This window comes from Pempheris klunzingeri, chromosome 22, assembly GCF_042242105.1.
Source record: "Pempheris klunzingeri isolate RE-2024b chromosome 22, fPemKlu1.hap1, whole genome shotgun sequence".
Classification (NCBI taxonomy): Eukaryota; Metazoa; Chordata; class Actinopteri; order Acropomatiformes; family Pempheridae; genus Pempheris; species Pempheris klunzingeri.
In genome coordinates, this window is record NC_092033.1 from 3,630,189 (window position 1) to 3,652,920 (window position 22,732).

Here is a 22,732-nt window from a genome sequence, read left to right on the forward strand (position 1 = left end):
TCGTTTCCCCCCATCCACTCCTTTTCTCCTACCTCAGCTTTCCCTCTCCTCTCTCTTTCCTCCCTCTCATCCCTTGCCCTATCCTCGCTTCTATTTCTCTTCTCTGCCACCTTCCCTTCATCCCTCTCCTCCTACCTCCCTTTGTCCCTGTCACTCTCTCCACCTGCTTCTAATCACTCCCCTCCATCTCTTTCACTCCCTGCCTCCATTCATACTTCGCTCTCCGTCTTTCTCCCCCCCCCCCCTTCCTCCATCCCTCCCTCACTCCCTCCCTCGTCTCTTTCTCGGCTGGGCTCAGGAGCAGTGAACAGGTGTTGTCTCCTTTTGATTTGGGTGCGTTCGGATTAATGCTGTCAGCTCAGCTGTTAAAACAACTGCCACCGCCAGATGCCAGTCAGTTTGGGGCTGGAGCTGTCACCTACACACACACACACACACACACACACACACACACACACACACACACACACAAACACACACACGCACACGTACGTTCAAACATCCAAACATACGCACACTCAAATGCAAGCATTGCACACACACAGGGTGACATGCACATGTAGACACACACAAACACAGGGCCTCTTGGCTCATTGCAATACCGACAAAGCAAATCAGCTGCTGTATGCCAGTCCTGTCTGTAACCCAGGTGTGTGTATCTGTAGCCTTTCCAAAACATCACAGTCAGTGGGTATAAAAGGGCCATTATGACTTGATACTACAGCGATCATTTATACATAGTCAGAGCTGCTGACTCACCTGGACAAGTGAGGGGCACTCGTAATCCAGAGCACCATTTTACCTGTGGAAACAGTTGTGTAATGATGATGTCACTCGGGCTATGTTGAGTTTTTGGACTTGAAAGGATTTATAGACAAGAGTTGCATCATGGGAAATGTAGGATCAATGTTTTCGGGTCTCTGCTGCTTTGATTTTGAATGTTCATTTAATGTGTCTCTCTCTCTGTGTGGCTCCTCTAACTTTATGAAAGTAAAGTGCCTAATTGCTTGAGCACCCCTTTAATCTTGACTTGATTTCTTCACTAAATGATCGCTACAATTCTTCCAGTCTGATGTTTGCAGCACTTGAAGGCTCCACTCAGCCTTTTTCACATTTTTAAATTGATGTGAACAGCTTTTTCTGTCAGTCAGGTTCAGAACTGTAATTATTTTGCTTGTGAAGAGAAGTTTATTCAGCAGGTACCTCTTTAGCGAAAATTGCTATTTGTAAAACATTATAAAACTATCAAGTGCTTCATTTATTTGCACTGGTTACTACCTAGACCTAACTTTTTCCCCTTCCAGAGCAACATTGTGAACTGAACACTGAACATGCATACTGTAGGTCAAAAAGATAATGAGTGTCTTGAGTCACAAATTCATTTACAGCCTTACTTGCCAAAAATCAGCTGCTTCTCTCAACAAAGGAGTTTTTATTCATAGAATAACATGTCAGGTCACATGTTTTCTGTGATACATGTTTTCTATAATAGACAATTGTGGATTTGCTTCTGTATTCAGAGAGTAAACCTTCAATAAGGCTTGTTTGTGCTAGCTTGGCCTGTAACTGTGTTTACTGTTGAAGAAACTCTCCATTCCTAAGGCAACGCGTGCTTTCTTCCTCTCCACCTTCACCCTCCCTCCCTCTGTTCCTCCTCACTTGTTCCTTTCTTTTCTCCAAAACATCCATCCTGCTCCGCTCTGTCTGTACACACAAGCAAATATACACACCTGTCAGGAGTTTCTTACATTCCTCACCCCCTCCCCTCCCCCCACCCCCTCACGCCTCATTTTCAAGTATTAACATAAAACTTAAACCTCACTTATTTATGATCTGTATGTGTTTGTGCGTCCACATGCGTCACTGTTTTTTTGGCACAGACTCCCATCCTACGCTCACAGCTCTTTTCCGTCCGACTGTTGCTTAAATTTAGAATGTGAATCCCTGTTGTTGAAATTTGTGAGTAAAATGATGATTAACTCTGAATATCAATGATCGGCGGTGTGTAAGTGGTGTGTAACAGTGCTATTTAAGGCTCCTGTAGATGTGGGTGGGGAATGCAAGCTTCCTGTCGGTGTGTGTGTGTGTGAGTGTGTGTGTGTTTGTCAGATGGTGGGTAGTGGGCCTTGGAGTAGTGATGCTGGTAACTGGGTCCATTTTATACACAAACACATTCTTAGACTCAAAGTATCGAGGGAAACATTCCACAATTCATCTTTTCCTTCTGGCAGATTTTTGATCTACATCTCTCTCCCTCCTTTCTCTCTCTCTCTCTCTCACTCTCTCTCTCTCTCTCACTCTGTCGCTCTCAAATTGAGCTCATGTACTCATGTTTGTTTGCAAGCTTCACACTAGACAGTCTTGTGATGCTGGTTCAAGGAGCCGTCCACACTAAGACACTGGACACTTGTTTGTTAGGTCATGTCGGTTTGTCTGACACACTCTTACACCCAAAGGCACACACACCCAACAGGCAGTCTAACATTGAGCTCTCTGTCTAGCCCACCCCCCCTTTTATGGTATCAGTTTTCTATGTGAAAACACAGGCGAACACAGGATCTCTAGCCCGCTAATCGAACTGGATTTTGTCCCAGTTTACTGTAGTTCACCTCCTAGTCCGTTTTGTTGACTTGTTAAATGAAGCTAACGAGGTTATGGCCAAGGTTATCGTACCCCACTGTAGTCTCCAGTCTCTTCCAAGCCAGCCGTTGTTAAGACAATTAGCCCACTCAGAGAGTCACGGATGTCTTGTCGGAGGAATGGTGGAAGGGAGGAGGGAGAGAGGGGAAGACCGTCAGGAATGTTCAGGAAGAAAAGAAGTACTGATGCAAGGAACTGTGTCTGAAAGGAGCTGAAAATTGAAAAATTGTTTGATGTTTATCTATGAAGTGTAACTGAATTGACATAGGTAACTTGTTCTAATAAAGATACCAATGATATGATTAACACGTGATTGATTTGATAAAAAAAAAAGACAAAATGTCGATGGGAAACTCAAGTTAAAGTTGACTTTTGTCAAGTCAAGTGTATTTTCATTGATCTAGATATTTTTTCAAAAGTTATAAAGTCATTGTCACCACAGTATTCATATAATTGATGTCAAACTTCCTGTTTGTTGGCCACAGATGGCTAAATGATCTAAATGTGGCCTAACCAGCGTCCTCAGCCGTTATTGACGAGGCAGTTCACATCAACCAACCAATGATTCAATCTTGCCAGGAAAATTTCGGAGTAGGGAAAGATTTAAGGGGAGAGACGTCGACGCGAGCGAATAATTGGAGCACAGTGACTCGTAAGGCTCCAACAGGTCAGGCACACAAACACTCGCAGACGCACGCACACACACACACAAACACACACATGCTAGTCAGCAGAGCATTCCAGTGCTGTTTGGGCTGTTGTTGCCATTGGTCTAATGGTTCTCACATGTCTGTCGCCCTATCTTTGAGCAGCACACAGGACAATGTGGGCTATTCTTAAGACTTTACAACGCGCTCTGTCTCCGGCTGATCGACGCACAGATGGACCAAACATTCACACATAGAGAAGAAAGACAAAAAGAGACAGAGATGGATATCAAGACTCAAACAGACGCATAAACAGAGGGAGAAGTGTGTGCGTGTGCGTCTGTTTGTGCTTGTCAATAGTGTTCGCGTTAACTGGAATAGGCGGGTCCCGCCTCCGCCGTCCGGCAAAGCAAAGCCACTCTAAAGCCAAGCCAACTGTCAATCACACAGCCAACACAGGGCCAAAACTATGATAGCATCAGAAATAACAGTCTTTATCCATCAGTCTCATACGCTCACACACACACACACACACACACAAGCACAGGGGAGGTTAAAGTCACAGCTCAGCCCTGTTTGAATAGGCTTCCAACATGCAAAGCAACATTAGTGTGTCAAGAGTGTCTTGCTGTTCTGTCTGTCTCTCTGTCATTGCTTTGACAAGCAGACGAAAAATGTCACGACTCACAAGAGAAAACACTGCACTGTGTGTGTGTGTGTGCGTGTGTGTGTGTGTGTGTGTGTACACGCGCACTCTCCGTCTATCTCTCGCGTAGTTAATGCGTGGGTCCGTTCCCCTCCTATACACGGCAGGCCCAATGCACAATGTCTTCTTTTGTTGTCACGTTAAAGTGATGCAATAAAGCTGTGCAGTGACAAGGACGGCCCGGGGGCTGCTGCAGTGACAGAGACATTGAGTGTGTGCACGTGCACGTGCATGCGTGTGTGTGGAGTGGAGACAAGAGCAGTGAAGAGGGGTTATTGCCACGAGACAGATTGCAAGTGTCATTTTCCATTACAGCAGCCTGAGCCACTGTGTACGACACACATACACACACACACACACACACTTACACACCGATACACATGCCTTGGCCTACTTCAACAGGATGCTTTTGACAGGGAGAGATGTGCATGCATTAAAAGAGTGCCGGCCCTGACTGTTTAACCCTCTCCTCACTCTGACATCAGGTTAAGAAAGCACAATGTGCAGACACGCTTTGTATTTTTGTTTGACTTGTCTGATTAGTTCACAAGCTATGGATTAAATCAGATATTTCTATGAAACTTAACATTTCAAGAGTCTCTAAGTTACATTTGAATCTGCATCTATAACTGAGAAATCGCTGCTGAAAACCTTGTTGGAGACATTATTATGCTTGCTTCATAGATTACATCATGAATCTCTATTCGTCAAAGAAAACTCTTTGACCTCTTGGGTTTATGAAGCAGTTTCAAAACATATTGGGTCGTGAAAAAAAAAAAAAAGGTCAGGTGAAAAGGTGCTTGTCTTATTTTTACAATCAGGCAATACAAGGTTTCCACCTGACGACAGCAGCAGCAGCAGCAGCAGCAGTAGGGTGCGAAATGGTTGTCAGAGCAGCTTTTCAAAGGCTCCTTAGAGAATACATTGAGTTTTAAATACAGCATGACTCATTGTTGCGTGTGAACCTCTATTATCTATTCAAAAGTCTCTCATGAGGTTCTGTTTGTTAACCAGGCAATTAGCAGGCAGTATTTGGTGGTTATCAGTACCACAGTTGACACTTGGTCTCTTCAGCTTGTAAAGTATGAGGCAGTAAAATGAAAATGGGATCTGTGTTCAGTCCCATAGCTTGTCCCTAATAAGGTGCAGTGGCAGCGGCTATCAGGGGCCAAGCTGAATTAGTCCGCAGTGGATTCAAATGTCTAGATGCTATCAAACACCATTTAATGATAATGGAGGTCACAGAGGCAATTGGGAAAATGGTGTATGTGTGTCTGTGTGTGTGAAAGGAACATTTCTCTGTCTCCGGCAAAAACACAGCATTAAGATAGCATCGCTAATTTCTCCAGCTCGGCACAAAAACAACATGTAGGGAACGAGGGAGAGAGGAGGAAAAAAAAAAACAGCAAACAAGCGGAATGAAACAACAAGGAAAGTTTTTCTGCGACTTTCTCGAATGTCGCTCCAGATTTTGCCCTTCATCGTTCTTTCACAATGTCGCGCCCTCTCCGCTGCTATTTCTGACTGCCAGTGTGTGGATCTGGCTCGCTGAGATTTCATGCCAGTGTAAAAATTGGCTGAGGGTTTGGTTCAAATCAAATTGGACATAAGCACCCACAACACCATCTGTTAGGGAAAGGCAGTGGAGTGAAGGGCAGAACTCTGTATTCAGATAAATGGATTTTCAATTTATTAAATTGTTGACTGACACCCTTGTAAATGTTCGCTTTATGTGCTGTGGCCTATTCTTAGAACGTCACATTTAATGGAAACATGTTGCTATACATCCATACAGTCCATAATATTAAAATGAAAAAAGATCCTACTACATCTGTTGTTTTCTTTTGAGTGAAATTCCTTCTTTTTATATTTTTTGCAGCACCGCCGCCTCACGTGTACATGAGAGAAAAAGCACTAATTTGTCCCATTTTTAAGCTTAACTTCATCTGGTTTTAAACATACAAAAATAAAGCCCTTTTCCCGGTTAGTCCTGAGGTGTTTTGGCAAGCGATGTCGTGTGTCTGTGCGTGTGTGTGTTTCTGTGCTTGTGTGTGTGTGTGTGTCTGTCTTTGCAATTTTTCGTTAACAGGTGTGTCGCCCCAAAATGTGTTTAGAGGCGCGTCTGTGATTGTCACAGTACTTTAGGGGGAGGACCATATGTCCCTTGTCGCCTCACCCAAAAACTTAACTTACTTTACAAGGTGAATAACCGCCTCTTAATTCTCAGAAGTTGATGTCATGTAGCTCGGTGTGTGAGTGTGTGCCAAATACTTTCAGGTTGTGTGTGTGTGTGTGCGTTCAAGTATCTCTCAAGCCTGCCTAGTGGTCTGCATGTTTATTAATTACTAAAGTTGGAGCAGCTTCTGAATTAAAAGTCACTGTGGATGTTGAGACCGACCAGGGACTGAATCTAACACACACACACACACACACACACACTTATATACACACGTTCTCTGTTCTCGCCATGATCCTCTGCTTCAGTGGGAGACAGGGAGCACTGGGAGGGGGCTAGTAAGTAAGAAGGAGGTGGGGGTGAGGAGGAGGAGGAGGAGGAGGAGGAGAGGGATTTTAGTGTTTACACAGAGGCCCGGCCATCACGGCAACTGTTGCCAAGCGCTGTTCTCCCCAACAACAAGCCAGTAATTGGTACTGTTAGCGGCTAACCTTGCGGAGGTGGTGGTGCGAGGTGGGCTTGGACAAAAAGCTTTTTGATACGTCTCCCTCTCTAGCTCTTCTCTCTCTCTCAAGCCGCCGTATATTGCCCCTGTGTTTTTTTTTTTTAAACAAGAGACTGCCCGTAATCTTGGCACGGGCCTCTTCGCTTTGGAACGATTGGACCGTCTTTAGAAGGAATCGATGAAAATGTGTCCAGACACATGGCCCAGCTCAACCAGACATGAATTGATCATCAAAATATCAACATCATCATTTCGTAATGGAGTATGTTGGTGCCGTCAGTGCGAGGGGAATAGCCAGACTGAAAAGCAAAAGCTGCAGTATCAAGAGGCTGTAAATAAGTGAAGAGTTGTATTCCAAATTCTGCTTTTCTGAAGTTTCTTTGAACATCTCCATAATGTAGAAGATCGAGTCTGTTCGAGCTGTAACATTTTACTACTGAAAGACTGAAGTTACCTCATGTTATTTAAACGGCGACACTACTCTTTCCATTTTTCACATTTTTTTTCTAAACGAAAGTGCTCGTTAGAATTAAAATTACAGCAGCTATTTATTACCACAGCGCTGTTTTAGGTGAAGTGTGAACTATTTCTACGCAAGTGTGAGTGTGTGCAGGTGTGTTTGCCTGACAGGAGCCTCAAACTGGCACTAATAGTTTTTTTCTCTTACACGGATTAAGAGTGTTAAGTTTGATTAGTGCATTTATGATGTTCAGATTAAGGTGGACGCCTCAGTGGTGTTTACCCAGAAACAGTCCCTGTCAGTGTAATCCAGGTCTGTTATACTTACTCCAATTTTGACTGTAATGTAGTCGAGGTAACCTGCTTAAGGTGTTTACATGACAGTCGCAGTTTAACTTGATCTGATTATAATCTTTAGATCAAATTTTCTCTTTCTGTCTCAGTCGCAGCCGCCAGCTAATGTGCTTTCACCACAGAAGTCACCACACAGCTCTCCTCGCCCGTTCTCCCTCTCTCCCTCCCTGGTACTCCTTCCTTCCATCTCAATACTTCAGTGTTCAGGGTGGCAGTCTTAGACAAACTCCACCAGTGCTTGTATAATTGCTTATTCAATGCTGACCCCTGCTCAGTTTAAGAGGGAGGAGGGTGGCGGAGGAGTGGGAAGGAGGGGGAGTAGCTGGAGTCTCCCCATGTCTGCCAAGGCCCAAGTCAATGTGGAGCCTGTTTTTCGGGATATAAGGGCCGGCCACGGGTCCCAAGCCAGGGCCCTTCCTGTGGGCCCTCCTCCTCCTCCTCCTCGTCTTCGCTCTCCTCCTTCATCCTCCACCCTCCTCTGAGCCCGGCTGGGCCTGGCGCTGGCACAGAGGTCCCTTTGTTGTGCACCCGAGGGCCCGGGCTCTCTTTCTTTCTCTCTCTCTCTCTTTTCCTCCCGTCTCTTTCTGTCTCTCTCTCTTTCCATACTCTCCCCCTCCTCTTCCTTCTCCTCCTCCTCCTCCTCCTCCTCCTCACCAACCCTCCCTCCCTTTTCCTCTAAAGGTCTCCAGGCTTCACAAATATGAGATAATAGGAAAAATAGAGCTGGCCGCTTGTGGTGACTCAGGGCAAAACGTCTGAGTGAAAAATAGAAAGTGAGAGAGAGAGAGAGGGAGAGAGAGAGAGAGAGATGTAGGTATTGTTTGTGAGGTTGGTTGGAGCGAGCTGGACTGAAGTTGAGTCTCCTCCCATCTCTCTCTCTCTCTTTCTCTCTCTCTCTCTCTCTCCTTCTCTCTCCAGCAGCTTCTGAACCAAGAGCTCACTGTGGATCCAAAAGCCGGATGGGGGCTTGCTCTAACACACCCACACGCAAACACACACAGACACACACACACACACACACACACACTGCTTCTCTCTCCCTCTCTCGGCAGGTGGACGGGGTTGTTTTGGCTCGGCTGCAGGGCAGCAGCTTGACTCCGTTTGAGCCAATGAGCCAAGATAATAGCCGACGATTCTAGAGTTATTGTCAGCGTTTTCCCCCCTCTGCTTTTCCCAGAATCCCTCTTAGCCGTGCGGGATCAGAATGGGAATGTCACCCATCCTCTTGCAGGGAAAAACGACGGTGGGCTCCATAGTCGTTTGTTCAGTTTGGTCAGAGCCACACAGTCAAATCAAGGACGGATGGTTCTTAAACCCTTTTAACCTCTCCGGCCTTTCGGAGGGCCTCATCCCGAAGTTTCCAAAGACACCAAACATGTATTCAAGGATGTGTAAAATCAAAAAGATCAGGTTTTAATTAGTCATTTAGTGTAAACGTCATAAAGCTTAACTGAAGGCCCGACGTAAAGTGATACTGAACACATGGGATAGTGTCAGAGAGAGTGGAAGAAGACGATGTTTACAACCTTAAAGCTACTTCAAGGGGATAAAAGGGGAAAATTGCATTTCAAAGTGTTAATGAGAATACTCACACACTCACACTCACACACACACACGCACACACACACACACACACTCACACACACACACACTTACTCTTCCTCTCTCTCCTTTTTCTGTTCATTCCTCACCCCTTCATCTTTGACTAGGGGGAGGCGGTTATCCTCCCTCACCCTCAGCTCCCAACACCCCACCCTGCAAATATGTGGCCCACACCCCTGCGTGGGCACCAGACTCCACCCGCTTACCTCACACAACACACAATAACACAATAATGCACACACACACACACACACACACATGCATACGTGTCCTATACGTCAGAAGAACAGGGAGTAGCTTCTCTGATTTTCATGGAAAGTGTTGTGCTGTCCTCCTTTATTATGTGATTTTTGGCTTCAATTAGCAGTAGTAGATGCTCGCTGTGTTTCCATCCAAGTGTCAAGTGAATTTTATTTTTTAAAAAGTCTTGAAATATTGCAGAACATAAAATGAGTTGCATTTCCATCTGCTGGGCTGAAGCAAATAAATCCTTAAATGTGGGAGAAGTGGAAAGAGTCTTTCAAGAATTGATTTGCATCAGGCGAGTTGTTATTGTTGTGCAGTCCCAGGTGATGGTGGCCGTATTTCATATTCCTATATAACGATGAAAACAAGGAAATGCACTTGGCAGTTTCCAGGAAGTATTCTAATGCACCAACTAATGCCCAAACAACCATGATGAGAAGCCAATGCATGAGAGAGAGAGAGTGGGACATTTTTGTGAGGTCACGGTTTCAGGATGTCCAAACACATCTTTGAAATGATGCACATATTTGTGTGTGTGTGTGTGTGTGTGTGTGTGTTCGTAGTTTATCAAGGGTGACAGTATGGGTTCATTTTTCATAGTGTTCACCACATCAGTCATCAGCTCACTAAGAGCTGCAGCATGCCAACTCTTCTTCTCTTTTCTTTTTCTCTTCTCCTCTTTTCTCCCTTCTCTTCTCCTTTCCACCCCTCTTGCCCATTTCCTCCCATTTTGCCATCCGTCGCACAATGAAAGAGCCTCTTGGCTTTTATTAATAGTTAAAGTGGCCCCAGCCTGTCACTGGGGACAATAACTGCAGCCCTGTTAATAAATAAAAATAATAACTAGGAGATGGAGACAGAGAGGGAGTGCAATGGAAAGAGAACAGGCGACACTGCCATTTGTTGTTCCCTCTCACTTGTCAAAGCTCTTTGGCTTAAAAGCCTCTGTCATTGTTGAGGGAAAGGGGGCTGGAGGGAGAGATGAGAGTGAGAGACAGTGAGAGACAGAGAGAAAGAGGGAGAGAGGGGGAGTGCCAGGGGCTAATAGCACCTGTTGGGGTGATGGTGAGACAGCTGCCACGGGGGGGGGGAAACACAGGAGCACACTCTCTCTTCTATTCTTTCTCCCTCTCAGCACGTATTTCTTTGCCTCCTTCCTGTTTTTGCAACAAATTCTCCGTCTGTGTCTCTGCTCCGCTCCTCCTCCAGCCTTCATCTCACCGCTAACCTGCTCCCTCAAGGCTACGGTGGCTTCTGACAGAAAGCACTAGGGCACACGCAGCACTGACGCTCTGTGGCTGTGACTAACTGGCTGAGTGGCAGCGTCGTAAAATAACGCAAGGACAGACCAGTCAAAGTCCAAGGATGGTGGAGGGATTTGAAAAGGCAAGAGTGAGGGATGAGAAATAGAGAGAGTGCGAGTGGACTGCCTTGAAGTTCAGCATTGATCCTTCGCTGTGTCTTTGTTTGTGAATTTATGCCCATTGTAATCAACGGAGCATGAATGCTCTGGTCTTCAAGCCAGGGGCAAGGACCTGATTCAGGCCTCTGGGGAGGCTGTAGGCACACACACACACACACACACTGAGGTACAGTATGTAGGACACGCTGCAGCGCTTTGTGTGTCTGAGCAGAGCTTGTATGTCTCTAATATCTCGCATGCGTCCTTGTTTTTACGTGATCATGTGTCATTTTAAATCCAGAGACTCTCCAGGTGGTTTTCTCATCCTCATCTCATGATTTCATCAGGAGAAATACAGGGAAAGAAAGAAGTTTAGGCAAAGCACACTTTTTGTGTTGGGTGGGGTAAAAGTGCTTTGATTTGTTGTTGAGTGTGTTGAGCGGCTGTGTGCGCGATCATGTCTCACTTAGTGGAGCAAAAGCACTAAGCTGTTCAGCTCAGCACACCGGACATCTCTCTCTCTCTCTCTCTCTCTCTCTCTTTCTGTGGAAAGCATTAGTGTTTGTGTCACACCGTGTGTGTATGTGTGTGTTTGTTTGTGCAGGCAAGCTGTCTCATAGCAGTGAGATTAATACTTTTTTTTTCTTAAATCAGTCTCTGTCATTATGGAAAAAAATAATAATCCAGTAGCCAACAAACTTTTCGGCTGCCTTCAGCAGTTGCCCGTTGTGTGTACATCTGTGTGTGAAGCTGTGTATGTATGAGCTCATTCAAATGCATGTGTCTGTGTGTTCTGCGAGTGTTTGTGCATTCAAGTATGTGTGTTTGCGTTGGCTGATGGGGTTAATCTCTCCACTCGAAGTGTAAAACCTCTTTCCTTAGCAAGGCCTCGCATCCCAAGTGCAGATGGCTCCCAGTAAATAAAATACACACACGCATGCACACACATCACGCATCTTGTTGCTTCACACTTTGTCTTCCCTTTTCTGATCATTTCCCCTTCAACAGGGTGACGTTTGTTGATGGTTGCATGTCCGTTTGTGTGTGTGTGTGTGTGTGTGTGTGGTGTGTGCGTGTGCGTGTGATATCCATGTGTGCATATATGCGCAAACATTTTTGATTGAATCTCTGCATGTGTATGCTCTCTTGTGTGACATTTCCCCCACTGTGTGTGTGTGTGTGTGTGTGTACATCCATGTGAGAGTGTGACCATAGTCAGGATTGTAATTAGTGATTCTGCGGGTGTGTGTGCACATGTGTGTGTTTGTGCAGGGGTTTGTGTGTGCGTAAGGGTCTGTGGAGTGTGTGTTGAAAACAAAGCGCTAGCTGATAATGTGTCCATTGTGGCGGGTGCATTAAGGCCCTCTTTGTCTCAGGGCCCACAGGGCTAATGATTCTCTAGCAGCAGGTGAGAGGGAAAAAGCCTCTCTCTTTTTCACCCTCTCTCCTCCACTTGTCTCTCTCTTTATCTGCGTTGCCTCTCTCGCTCTCTCCCTTTTGCTCACTTGTTTTTGTTCTTCAGATTTCCTCTCTCTTTCGATTATTAACTTCTCTCTTTCCACCTTTCTCTCCTCTCTCTCCCTCTCTCTCTCCTGCTGATGCGACCATTAGGCTGAGCTGCTGCTGCCTTTATTACAGCAAATGGACTTTAAATGAGCTTTATTGTCATGTTGGCCAGCCAACTGAATCCCTCTCTCTCTCTCTTTCCTCTGCCCCCCCCTTCCCCTCCCCTAAACAGAGCCCCCCAGCATTGAGAGGCTGTTGTCAAAGGACTGGAAGGATAAACTTTTGGCCATGGGCTCAGGGCACATTGGAGAAATTAAAGGTATGGTACAACTAAATAATGACAGAACTAAACTTCAGTGAGCTGTTAAGGAATTTAAAGAACCCTTTGAACTTGACCGATGTTGCACCTCCGATGTCCACTGAGGAAAAAAAAAAAAAAACCTTCCATAACTCAAGTTTGAAACCTAAAAACAAGAATACATATCTTTGCCAAATAATCTCATAATTAAGATCCATGGTTACAGGGCAGACAAATCCATGGCAGCTAATGCAACATGACTTTTCATGGTGCAGAAAACATTTATACAAAAAACCCCAGCTGCAAAAACTCAAATTATATTCATCCAAATGGAAATAAGCAAAATCAAATCAACAGGGAGGGCAAAAGTAGATGAAATTATCTTTTATGTTTAACACTGAGGACATTATTTGACAATACTAACTGACTCTTTCCTGTATTTAATGATATAAATATATTTGATGTGTGTGTAGATTTGATACTAGATCATAAACGCAACCACTTACATGTCAGTTGATGTGTGAGTGGCCCAACTTATCCTAAAAATGACAGTAAATAGCTTACCGAGATAAGACATGTAGTGACTAGTCCATTAGCCTGTGAGTAATGGGAGTTGAATCCAAGGACAAAGAGACAACAGTAGGTTCAAGGTTAAATTCAAATTAAATAAACTGAAATTGACTCAATTCAGTTGAGCTGAACTGAAATGAACTGAGCTGCCCTGAACTGAACCAAACTGGCTGCTTCGCCTCATGTTTAACCAACATGTCAAAAAGTCAATGACGTCTCCGCCAGTCCATCGGCTAGCTAGTCCATCTGTGTTAATCTCAGTGTTAATCGCCCATTTTATCCACATCAACCCCTCTTAACATCCGAGAGCGAGACGGACAAGCCAGGACAGAGGGCAGGAAGTGAAACAAAAAGGGAACAAGAGAGCTGCGCTGTGAATACACAGGAGCAAGAATCAGCCGGAGAGAAAGAGAAAGTGAGGGGAACAAGATGTGAGAGAAGCAGAGCGAGGTGGAAGAGTCTGGCTATTATTCCCTGTAACTCCAGGGCAAAGCCGCCGTTCTCCTCCAGTAATTGAGCTTCATTAGGAAGCAAAGCAATATGTAATCAAAGAACCTTGCGGAGCGGCGTGGCCGTCGAGAGGGGGGCTCCATTGATCAAACCCCCTTTTCCCAGCTCCCTGCCGCGCTGACATTTCTGTGTAGGGGCGTCCCGCTTGGCGCACCACACACCAACAGCTGGGGAGAAATATCAGGAGTATGTATAAGTGTGTGTGTGTGTGTGTGTGTGTGTGTGTGTGTGTGTACAGCGGCAGTGTGTCCATGACTGTTGAGTCCATGTGTGTTTTAGGCAGTGCTTACATAATAATGTGTATTTATGATTGTGGGGAATAAAAGACTAGAAATATATAGAAACTCAAGTGTTCATACACCAGTTTGCATTAATAGTGTGTACGTAGAGGTGTGTGTGTGTGTGCGTTTTTCTCATTTGTCTGTCCAACACTTGACTTTTTCCCCCACATCGAATTCCATTGAAGAGCTTTTTATGGGGAACAAAGTGATTTTGAGCCACTGGCTCCCACTCCGTCTGTCTTATTGAGAAGCAGCATTGGTAAAAGGCCCCATGTGGTTCACTTAGCAAAACACACACAAGTAAGGCGCTCGGCACTATAAAATATTTCCCCCAACAGTATAATGTCATCGCCACCAGGCAGGGAAAGATAATCTATTAGTCTTTTTCCTTTTGAAATGCGCCTCATCTGTCTTTACACACTGTATGACAGTTTTATATACACTGTGAGTATCAGCGCTGCATTAATGCTCGATGATGTTCCTCAGAGGGAAATATTCAAACCCAGCACCCAAGAAGGAAAGAAAGAAAGTCACCAAAGATATTTGTATGGAGCCAATAATGATGCTAATTCGACTCAGTAACATTAAATTACAGCCAACAGAAAGTAAAGAAAATCCCACAGACAGCGAACGGACTAAATATCCTCTGTTCTCGCTTCCTCACAGTTATTGTTCACCCAAAAACTGAACAACTTCAATATATGTTGTATATAGATTCTAGTTAAAAGTAAGTTTTGGAGCACCAACAAAACTCCTTCTAATGTTACTGCAAGTAAAAGGCTTGTGAGGAATCAACACTGAACAGTAATAGTAAATATATAGTCTATAGGCTGCATCATGTAGTCAAACAAATGAAGTAAAGTTACCAAGAAAATCAGGTTAGTTCAAATCACGTTTTAAGTGCTGTAATCAAACCTTAATTTTATTAACTTGATTTGATTTTTTACAGTAATTGTGTTATCATGTCCATGCAAATCGCTCTTAATCTACTTTTTATACATCCAGACTGCATTTTTTCAAACTCCCGTCTTCTCCCTTAACCCCCAAATCATCCGTTCGCTCTCCTCTCCTCTCCTCCACCATCCTCCCTCCTTCCTGCTCCTCCTCTGCCTCCCTCTCTTACTCCCGAGCCATCTCATTCCCACCCCTCCCTCCTTACCGGGGGGAGTTATCAATGCGGTCGGGGTCATTAATTAGCGCTGCGAACACGGTGACAAGTATTACATTGTTACAAATTGGTTAATTACGCCGCGCACGAGTGTGTGCGAGGGAGCTGGTGCTGGTTCGGCGGGTTTGTAGGTAAGCACAGGCCGTGGCATTCCGCCTAAGGAGGAATGTGTGTAAACCGATGGAGGAAACCAGTTATCGATCCACCTGCCCGCCTCGCAGCCGCTGAGGAAACAAGCCAACGCGTGCTGATTTATGGGGGCGACCAGAGAATTTCTTAAAGTCTGGATGGGAGAGACGGGGCAGAAGAGTTTCTAAATCTCGTCTCAGTTAGGAAGCGTGTTGTTTTCTTGGATTCGTCTTCTTCGGCAAATACTCTGGTTTACTGATAAAAGATCCACAGCTGAGAGGGGGATTGAGAACAGCTTGTAGGAGAAGAATAGCCGGGTTGTCTTCGTTTTCACACACCTAACTATCCAGGCTGCTGGTTAAAGGAATGTCCCTCCACCTCAGCAGACACACTGTTTTTCACAGAAGTGCCCAATTTTACTGTGTTTGCATTTGTGCATGTGCAAGGGTGTGTGTATGTGTCTAAAGGGGGGGTTAACCCCAACAAGAACCCCCTACAAGAAAGACTCCTTTGATCCATCGTTTCACCTTTGCAACCCCCCTTATCCTTTTTTTTTCCTCCCCCCTTGCCCCCTTCCTCCCCCACCCCTTCACCCCCTTCCCCCCATTTGAACAGGCTAACGTTTTTAACACAAGGCTCTTTCTTGTCTTGGTCAGCTTAGGCTACACACACACACACACACACACACACACACACGCACGCACACACACACACATTTCTGTCTCTACAAAGGTGGGTCTGTGAGTTAGGACAGCGGCGTGTTTATTTTTCCAGCGGCCAGTGCTCCCGACAGTTGCCTTTATTGTTCATTGTTGGCGGATGGATGGAGTGCAGAGGGAAGTGAGGGAGGAGGAGGGGGAGGGGTGTCGGCAGGCAGTGGAGGCGGGCGGGCAGGGGGTGGCGTGAGGCAGCGGCTACCAACAGGGAGGACAAATGGATGTGTCTCACCTTTTTCCGAGTGGTCAAACCGACAGCGGCTCCTCAGCATTGACTCCCTCCATCCCTTCTCCCGACTCCCCCCTTTCGTCCCCTGTTGTGTTTCTCTTTCTTCTCCTCCCAGCTTCCCTCTCTTTCTCCCGCTTTCTCTGCTTCTCTCTTCCTCATCTGGTATGACTGGCGCAGGAATGCGGCCCTGTTAAAGGTAGCAGCTGAAGAACAATGGGGGATTGTGCTATTTCACACACACGCACGCACACACACACACACAATAAAGGCATGTAGGCAAGCACTGGTACATATGACCAGACATGGACGCACACACTCATACTGATTGTGTCTCAGTGTGCCTCTCTCTAACTACATCCTGTTGAATGATTTAGGCCTTGTGTGGAAGTGTGCTTGTGTACGAGTAATTGTGAATGTGTGCATGTGTGTAATGGAGCTGGTGTGTCAGGATCTGAGAGGTCAAAGGTCAGGCCATGCTAAATGTGAGCAGGAGGTTGGCTGACTGCAGGGTAAACACAGACCAGACACACTTTTTTTCCCGCTCTCTTTCTCACACACACACACACACACACACACACACACACACACAGTCACAAAGTATAGCCTGGTAGCTACAGACCAATCTCCAAATTTACCCATAATACAGAGCCAATCAAACAATTTTAGTTTGAGCAAAAAAAAAATGTAAATTTTCAAACCTGGCTGAAGATTTATTTTGTTTGTTGAACATATGAAACTGGCTCAGATTTTACGTTTGTTTTGCCACCACATTTTGCCTGTTTACAAATGTTTCCTCAGCCAGATTTATTTTCTTTATTTCAATAAGGCAATAAAGGCAGTGATGGATGTGACTTGAGTAATCACTGCCGGCCTTCTGTGCCTAGGAAAGTGAGTCAACATCTGGTTTTACAACTCTGCAGCACGCATACACACTTTGCCAAACGCACCTTCCGTTGACGTGCCCCCTCCTGCCGTCCAAAGCCCCTAACCAGTCATATATTAGGTTGACCAACAAGCCATGGATGGCTTTACATTGCTTTGTTGTTCCTTCCTCCTCCATTCCTTTTCCTCCATGCCTCTGACCTGTAACCTCACCCCCCACAATCCTTTCTGGCCTCCAGATAGCCATGAAAATCTCACAAAGAAGAAGAACACGGCATGAGATTTGTAGAGTTTCCAGCCTTGTCTGCTTTTACTTCCTGTTGAACCCTCGATTTAGCATTAATAAGCTGTAACAACGATAGCTGGTCTATAACACACTGCAGTTATAAGTGTATTATATTGTTAATGTCTTTATCAACAACTATAACTAACAACTATAACCGTAAGTAAATGCTGGTGAATCAACAATATTTAACACTTAAAATGCCGTTATATCTGTGATCAGCTTGACAGCTAAAAAACTTCAACTCTCCCTTTAAGTGATCAAAGAAGTTTCGAGGAGTATCTTCAGCCCAGCGTTGTGCCTTTCTTCAAAGTGCTGCCATCTCACCTTTGACCCTTCTCCTCCTCCCCCCTCTCTTGCCCTATAGGCACCCCAGACAGCCTGGCGGAGAAAGAGCGCCAGCTCATGGGCATGATTGGCCAGTTGAGCAGCCTGAGGGAGCAGCTCCTGGCGGCCCACGAGGAGCAGAAGAAGCTGGCCGCCTCACAGATGGAGAAGCAGAGGCAGCAGATGGAGCTGGCCAAGCAGCAGCAAGACCAGGTACGGGAGCACGCTGCACGTGAAGGGCTTTGTTAGTAATACTGTCGGCTCTAAAACGCCATTTAGTCTGGCTTTTATTAACAAACTAGAATCATCCGTCATCATCAGATCAGAACTTGACAAGATTTTTCCCGTCATTAGATTCTTGATTGTTTGGCTAATTAACCAAATTGTGAAATCTACAATTCATTGGTTGAAATATTCAGAAATTCTCACACAGGATTTTTATTTCCTCTACGCTCTCACACACACACACACACACACACACACACACACACACATATCCCATACTGTATAGTGTTCATACAGCTAGAGACATGCACCTTTGGCAGCTTCAACACAGGGACATCGCACAGGAACGAGCTGAGGGTATGTAGTGTTGAAGCGGATGTAGAGGAGACGCACACACACACACACACACACACACACACACACACTCCAAGCTCCCAGGCTGCCAGGTATTTGCATAGAGAAGGGTTTCCCTCTTTGTTGTGCTTTTTTAGCTTCTGGAAAGCTTGGGATTACAAAGAGAGCAACATACGCACACACTCACAGACACACACAGAAACGCAGCTGTGAGGACAGATCACCTGTGACAAACACAAGGCCTTACAGTGCCCTTGGCTGCATAGCGCACCACAACAGAATGTGGCTGCATGCAAATGTCCTGTATCTGGTTGCCGTATTCATATGTTCCCATTCCACTCTAAGAACTGCTCTGTGCAGAGCTTAATTACATTTTAGGCTTAAACTTGTTGCTTTAACGCAGAAAATAAGTAAGAATGAGTGCAGATCTCCGCCAGGTGATCCCTGCTAAGCCAAACCTAAACATAACCCCAACTGCAGAGGGCACCACTACAGGAAACACCATTCGATGGGGGAACAGACTTCTACACAAGAGCTGTTCACAGCGGCTCACCTACAGTCCAGATGGTGGTGAAGATAACAGAAACACTGATTTATTCATGACGTATCGTGCACAACTTAAGTGGATCACAACATATCAGGTATGGAATTAATCTACAAATGTTCAAAAGGAGACCAAACTTTTTTTTTTATGGGGGTCAGTTTTTAGCCATTTGTTGATGACTTGCCGGCTCCTGTTGGCCAGTTAAGAGGAGTGAGGAGTGAGGAGTCAGTGACGGAATAACACAGTCAATAAAACAGGTTTTTATCGGCCACGAGAGGTCATTCAGCATACAGCCATACATGTGCACAAAAAATATCAGGCTGATTGGTTCAGCAGGATCGAGATGAACTCCGGACAGATAGACACACACACTCGGGTACTCGCATACACAACCAAGCACAGAATGCAATAGAGGCTTGAGCCTGGTGGAGATAATGACATTACAAGTGAATAGTGTAAATGAATGTACAAAAATGAGACAATGTGCCCAAAGTGATCACGATTAAAGGATTAGAAGGAGAGGAAATAGGTGACTGACTTATGTTCAGTGAAGTTGGTGTTCATGTCAGTGTTTCGGTGTGACGCTGTTGTCCATCGGGCTGTGAGCTGAGTCCAGATGAGATGTGCTCTTTAATATTTCATACCAGGGCATCGACCCTCTGTCGTGCAACTGGGGCCTCAGAGACCTGCAGATGTGTCGCATCTCCCACAGGCCCTGCGCACACACCAAAACACACACACACACACACACACACACACACACACACACACACACACACACACAGAGGTACTGCATATACATTCTAATAATGTGTTGGCTTTGCTCTGCCCTCAGATTGCCCGGCAACAGCAGCAGCTTCTGCAGCAGCAACACAAAATCAACCTCCTGCAGCAACAAATCCAGGTGAGGCCAGTTTGTGTGAATGTGTGTCTGTGGGTCAATACACAAGTCATGTGTATGTATCTTTGCTGGTGTCTTGATGTGTGTCTTACATGGCCCACAAAGGCAATTTTCTGATTGTGATTGTTGTAGCCATCAGCATTTGGGGCCTGAATCAGCTTTGACTTATTATAGCCCATCACCTCTAATCCAAAACATACACAACCCGTGTAATCACTTTAAGTTGGTCAGTCTGCTTGGAAAAATCAGAAAGTGCTGAAAAAGTAAAGTACGTCTTTATTATATAAATCAAAGTTTGTCGGTGAAGTACACTTTTTTATGTTTATTCCATTCTGTTTTTGAGTGATTGTGAAGGTGTTTTTACAGACAGAGCAGTGGATTGGCTCGGTTAAGCAACAGCAAACGTTGCACAAGACTAGGCAACAAAGCCAGCCAAGTGGCCAAGAAGCTGTCGGGAACATGCTCAAAACAGAAAAACTGACAATAGATTAATATTTTCCATGGATTCACCTTGTAGCCAATAAGATATTAGAATTAGGTCACATTACGCCCCCCTAAAATCTTAATCATGGCAACCACAAGCTCGCTTACGGACCTCATTAGTAGTCGTTCAGACAGAACACACATTTTCTCCTAATGAGAGCTGATATAGGGTTTCCACTAACATCCACAGGAGGAATTCACTTTATCAGTAAATGCTAGGACATGCAGACTTGAGATGTTACACATGTAGACTGGAGACAGAAGTGATAGCCTTATATAGACAAAGTAAGTCAGCTAAAAAGTCCCTCTGAATGTGAATCTGTGGCTCAAGCTCTTTAGAAAATGGGTGGGTATATTTGTAACACTTAAAAATGGAAGTATTGTCCTTTTGGGTGCTACACTGGAGCCTCTATGTTGGTCCAGGTGGCTTGGAACATTTAGCCCAGGCCTTTGTAAAAGCAGATGACACTGAATTTTGAGCTGAGAAAGCCGGGCTTTGTATCATAAAGAGACACCCTGTCCGAGAGGGAACACACGCACACACACACACACTCCCTTTCCCCTGAGAGGTTAGCCATACACAGTTTGTGTGATAAGAGACCTTGTGATAGCATGTGTGTGGGACGTGTGTCTATGTGCGTCCGCGATTCTGTGTAAAGCAGCTGTGTTTATTTGCTTTGTGCGAGTTAAATTCTGAATTGTTCGCGTTTTTTGTCTCTCTGACAAAAAAGAGAGCACATGTTTGTTTCTGAGGGTTTCTCTGTGCATTCTCCAGCGTCCATTTCTTCATCTGTGCATTTGTGTGTGTGTGTGTGTGTGTGTCTCTGCCGCAGCTGTGTGTGTTAAGCTATAAACACGTCCGCTCATGATTCACTCCCTCACGACCCCGCCGAGACAAAGCTCTCTTTTCCCATGACTTTGCAACCTTTTCCCAAACAAGCGTCTCTCCATTGAACGGGCCCAACAATAGTTTCTCACAAGCAGGGGCAGCTGTAGGCAGCCTCGTTAAGAGAGGGACACAATCAACAGGGGCTCATCACCGGAGCACAGAACATACACATTCACGTATATAGCACACACATCAAAGTACGCACCAACATGGACAAACATACAGAAATATACGCCTTCACTCGCTGGGTTTCGAAAGCAGTCAGAGAGAGCGCTGCACACTCTCCTGATGATCAAACACACACTCATCATCAAAGACTTGGTCGAGAAATACACTGCTTAATCATTCATGAAGAGATTGTCCGCACAATCCCACAATACAATGGCCTGCCAGAGAGAGGGCACCAGGTTCAGTGTGTTGGGTCGTGTGTGTCCGTGTGTGTGTGTGTGTGTTTTGTGTCTGTATGATAAGCCCCTTGTGATTGCATTTCCCCCTAACGAGGCTGAGTTCAGCTGTCCCATCGTGTGTGTGTGTGGGTGTGCGTGTGTGTTTGTGTGTGTCTGCGTCCTTGGCTTTGTTAGGCCCAAACCCCCAAAGGCCTGTGAAGAATGCTTTCAACCGTCCACTTGGAAGAGGTGATGAAATGAAACGAATAATCAAGCTCATGAAAAAGAGAGGAGACTGACACACATCCCTCATGAAAGGAGGACAAATTATTTATTGACCTCGCGTCCGGTTTCCTATTTTTTTTCACCCTGAAACCCAAATCAAGCTAGCGATATGCGTGTTAGCGTCCACTATTTAGGCCAACGGCACTCGCCGAATGTGGTGTGAGCTGACAAACAGGCACGTTCATGTGCAGAGGCAGGAATAACAGCAGCACAAGCCAACAACATATAGTACGAGCAGAGTGCACACACCGTTCATTAGTGTCAGCGATTTGCCATTTTCTGGCCCAGACTAATTGATCCTACCTGGAATTATCCATCAATTAGCATCAATTAGGATGATTTCATTTTGTTATCACATACACACAGTTAGTTTTAGAAGGTGCTTTTATTCTGCTACACCTAATCCTAGTTTAACCTTGACTTAAACTTTAAACGTAAACTTCCTTCATCCCCCTAAACCTCTAATCCCAACACTTGATCCAAGTTCATATCCTTAGCGTATCCAGGAAAAATGACCCTTATTCTGCCAAACTTTGTAGTGAATCTGAGGCTATAACACAACTCGCTCTCTAAAGAATTATAAAACAAGAACATGTGTGCGCAGAAAGAGATGCAGACACACAAAACCACACACAAATACACCCCTACCCCCTGCTAGGGGCCCTCTTGTTAGGCTCAGAGGGGTGAGCACATTTCCTCACACTTCCCTTTGCTTTCCCTCTCGTCTTCTCTCATTCTAATTAAACAACTTGTCTCCGAGGCTCCCTCCAGTGTTGCCGGGGACGACTGCTGCCGCCGTGCAGGGAAGCGCGACAGGGATGAAAGGAGCTCACCTGCCGCGCGGCTCAGGGCTTACCTTGAAAACACTCACACATTTTTATAGAATAGAGGCGACACACACACTCACGGCATATTTTGAAACAGAGGGATGAGGGGACACGAGTGTGTCCTGCCTAATGAATCAAAACTCAGTCAACCAAAACACACACACACACACACACACTCAGGCAAGTGTGTGTCTACCTCTGC

At 45.3% G+C, this 22,732-nt stretch overlaps 2 protein-coding genes across 9 annotated transcripts in view; one reads left to right on the forward strand and one right to left on the reverse strand.

Annotated features, from left to right (window-relative positions):
* sox5 (SRY-box transcription factor 5) overlaps window positions 1-22,732 on the forward strand; it is an 86,497-nt gene that overhangs the window by 29,551 nt on the left and 34,214 nt on the right. For 6 of the 8 annotated variants that reach the window (XM_070853922.1, XM_070853923.1, XM_070853926.1 and 3 more), the window contains exons 4-6: window positions 12,476-12,562; window positions 17,677-17,849; window positions 19,595-19,663. In XM_070853922.1, coding sequence (XP_070710023.1) covers window positions 12,476-12,562; window positions 17,677-17,849; window positions 19,595-19,663 — 329 coding nt within the window. The remainder of the gene's footprint in view (window positions 1-12,475; window positions 12,563-17,676; window positions 17,850-19,594; window positions 19,664-22,732) is intronic. The other 2 variants (XM_070853925.1, XM_070853928.1) reach the window with 1 other exon arrangement.
* The window catches only part of etnk1 (ethanolamine kinase 1), a 110,909-nt gene continuing 105,417 nt past the window's right edge, over window positions 17,241-22,732 (reverse strand). The window contains exon 9 of the transcript XR_011585905.1: window positions 17,241-17,250. The gene's annotated coding sequence lies outside the window, so the exon portion shown is untranslated. The remainder of the gene's footprint in view (window positions 17,251-22,732) is intronic.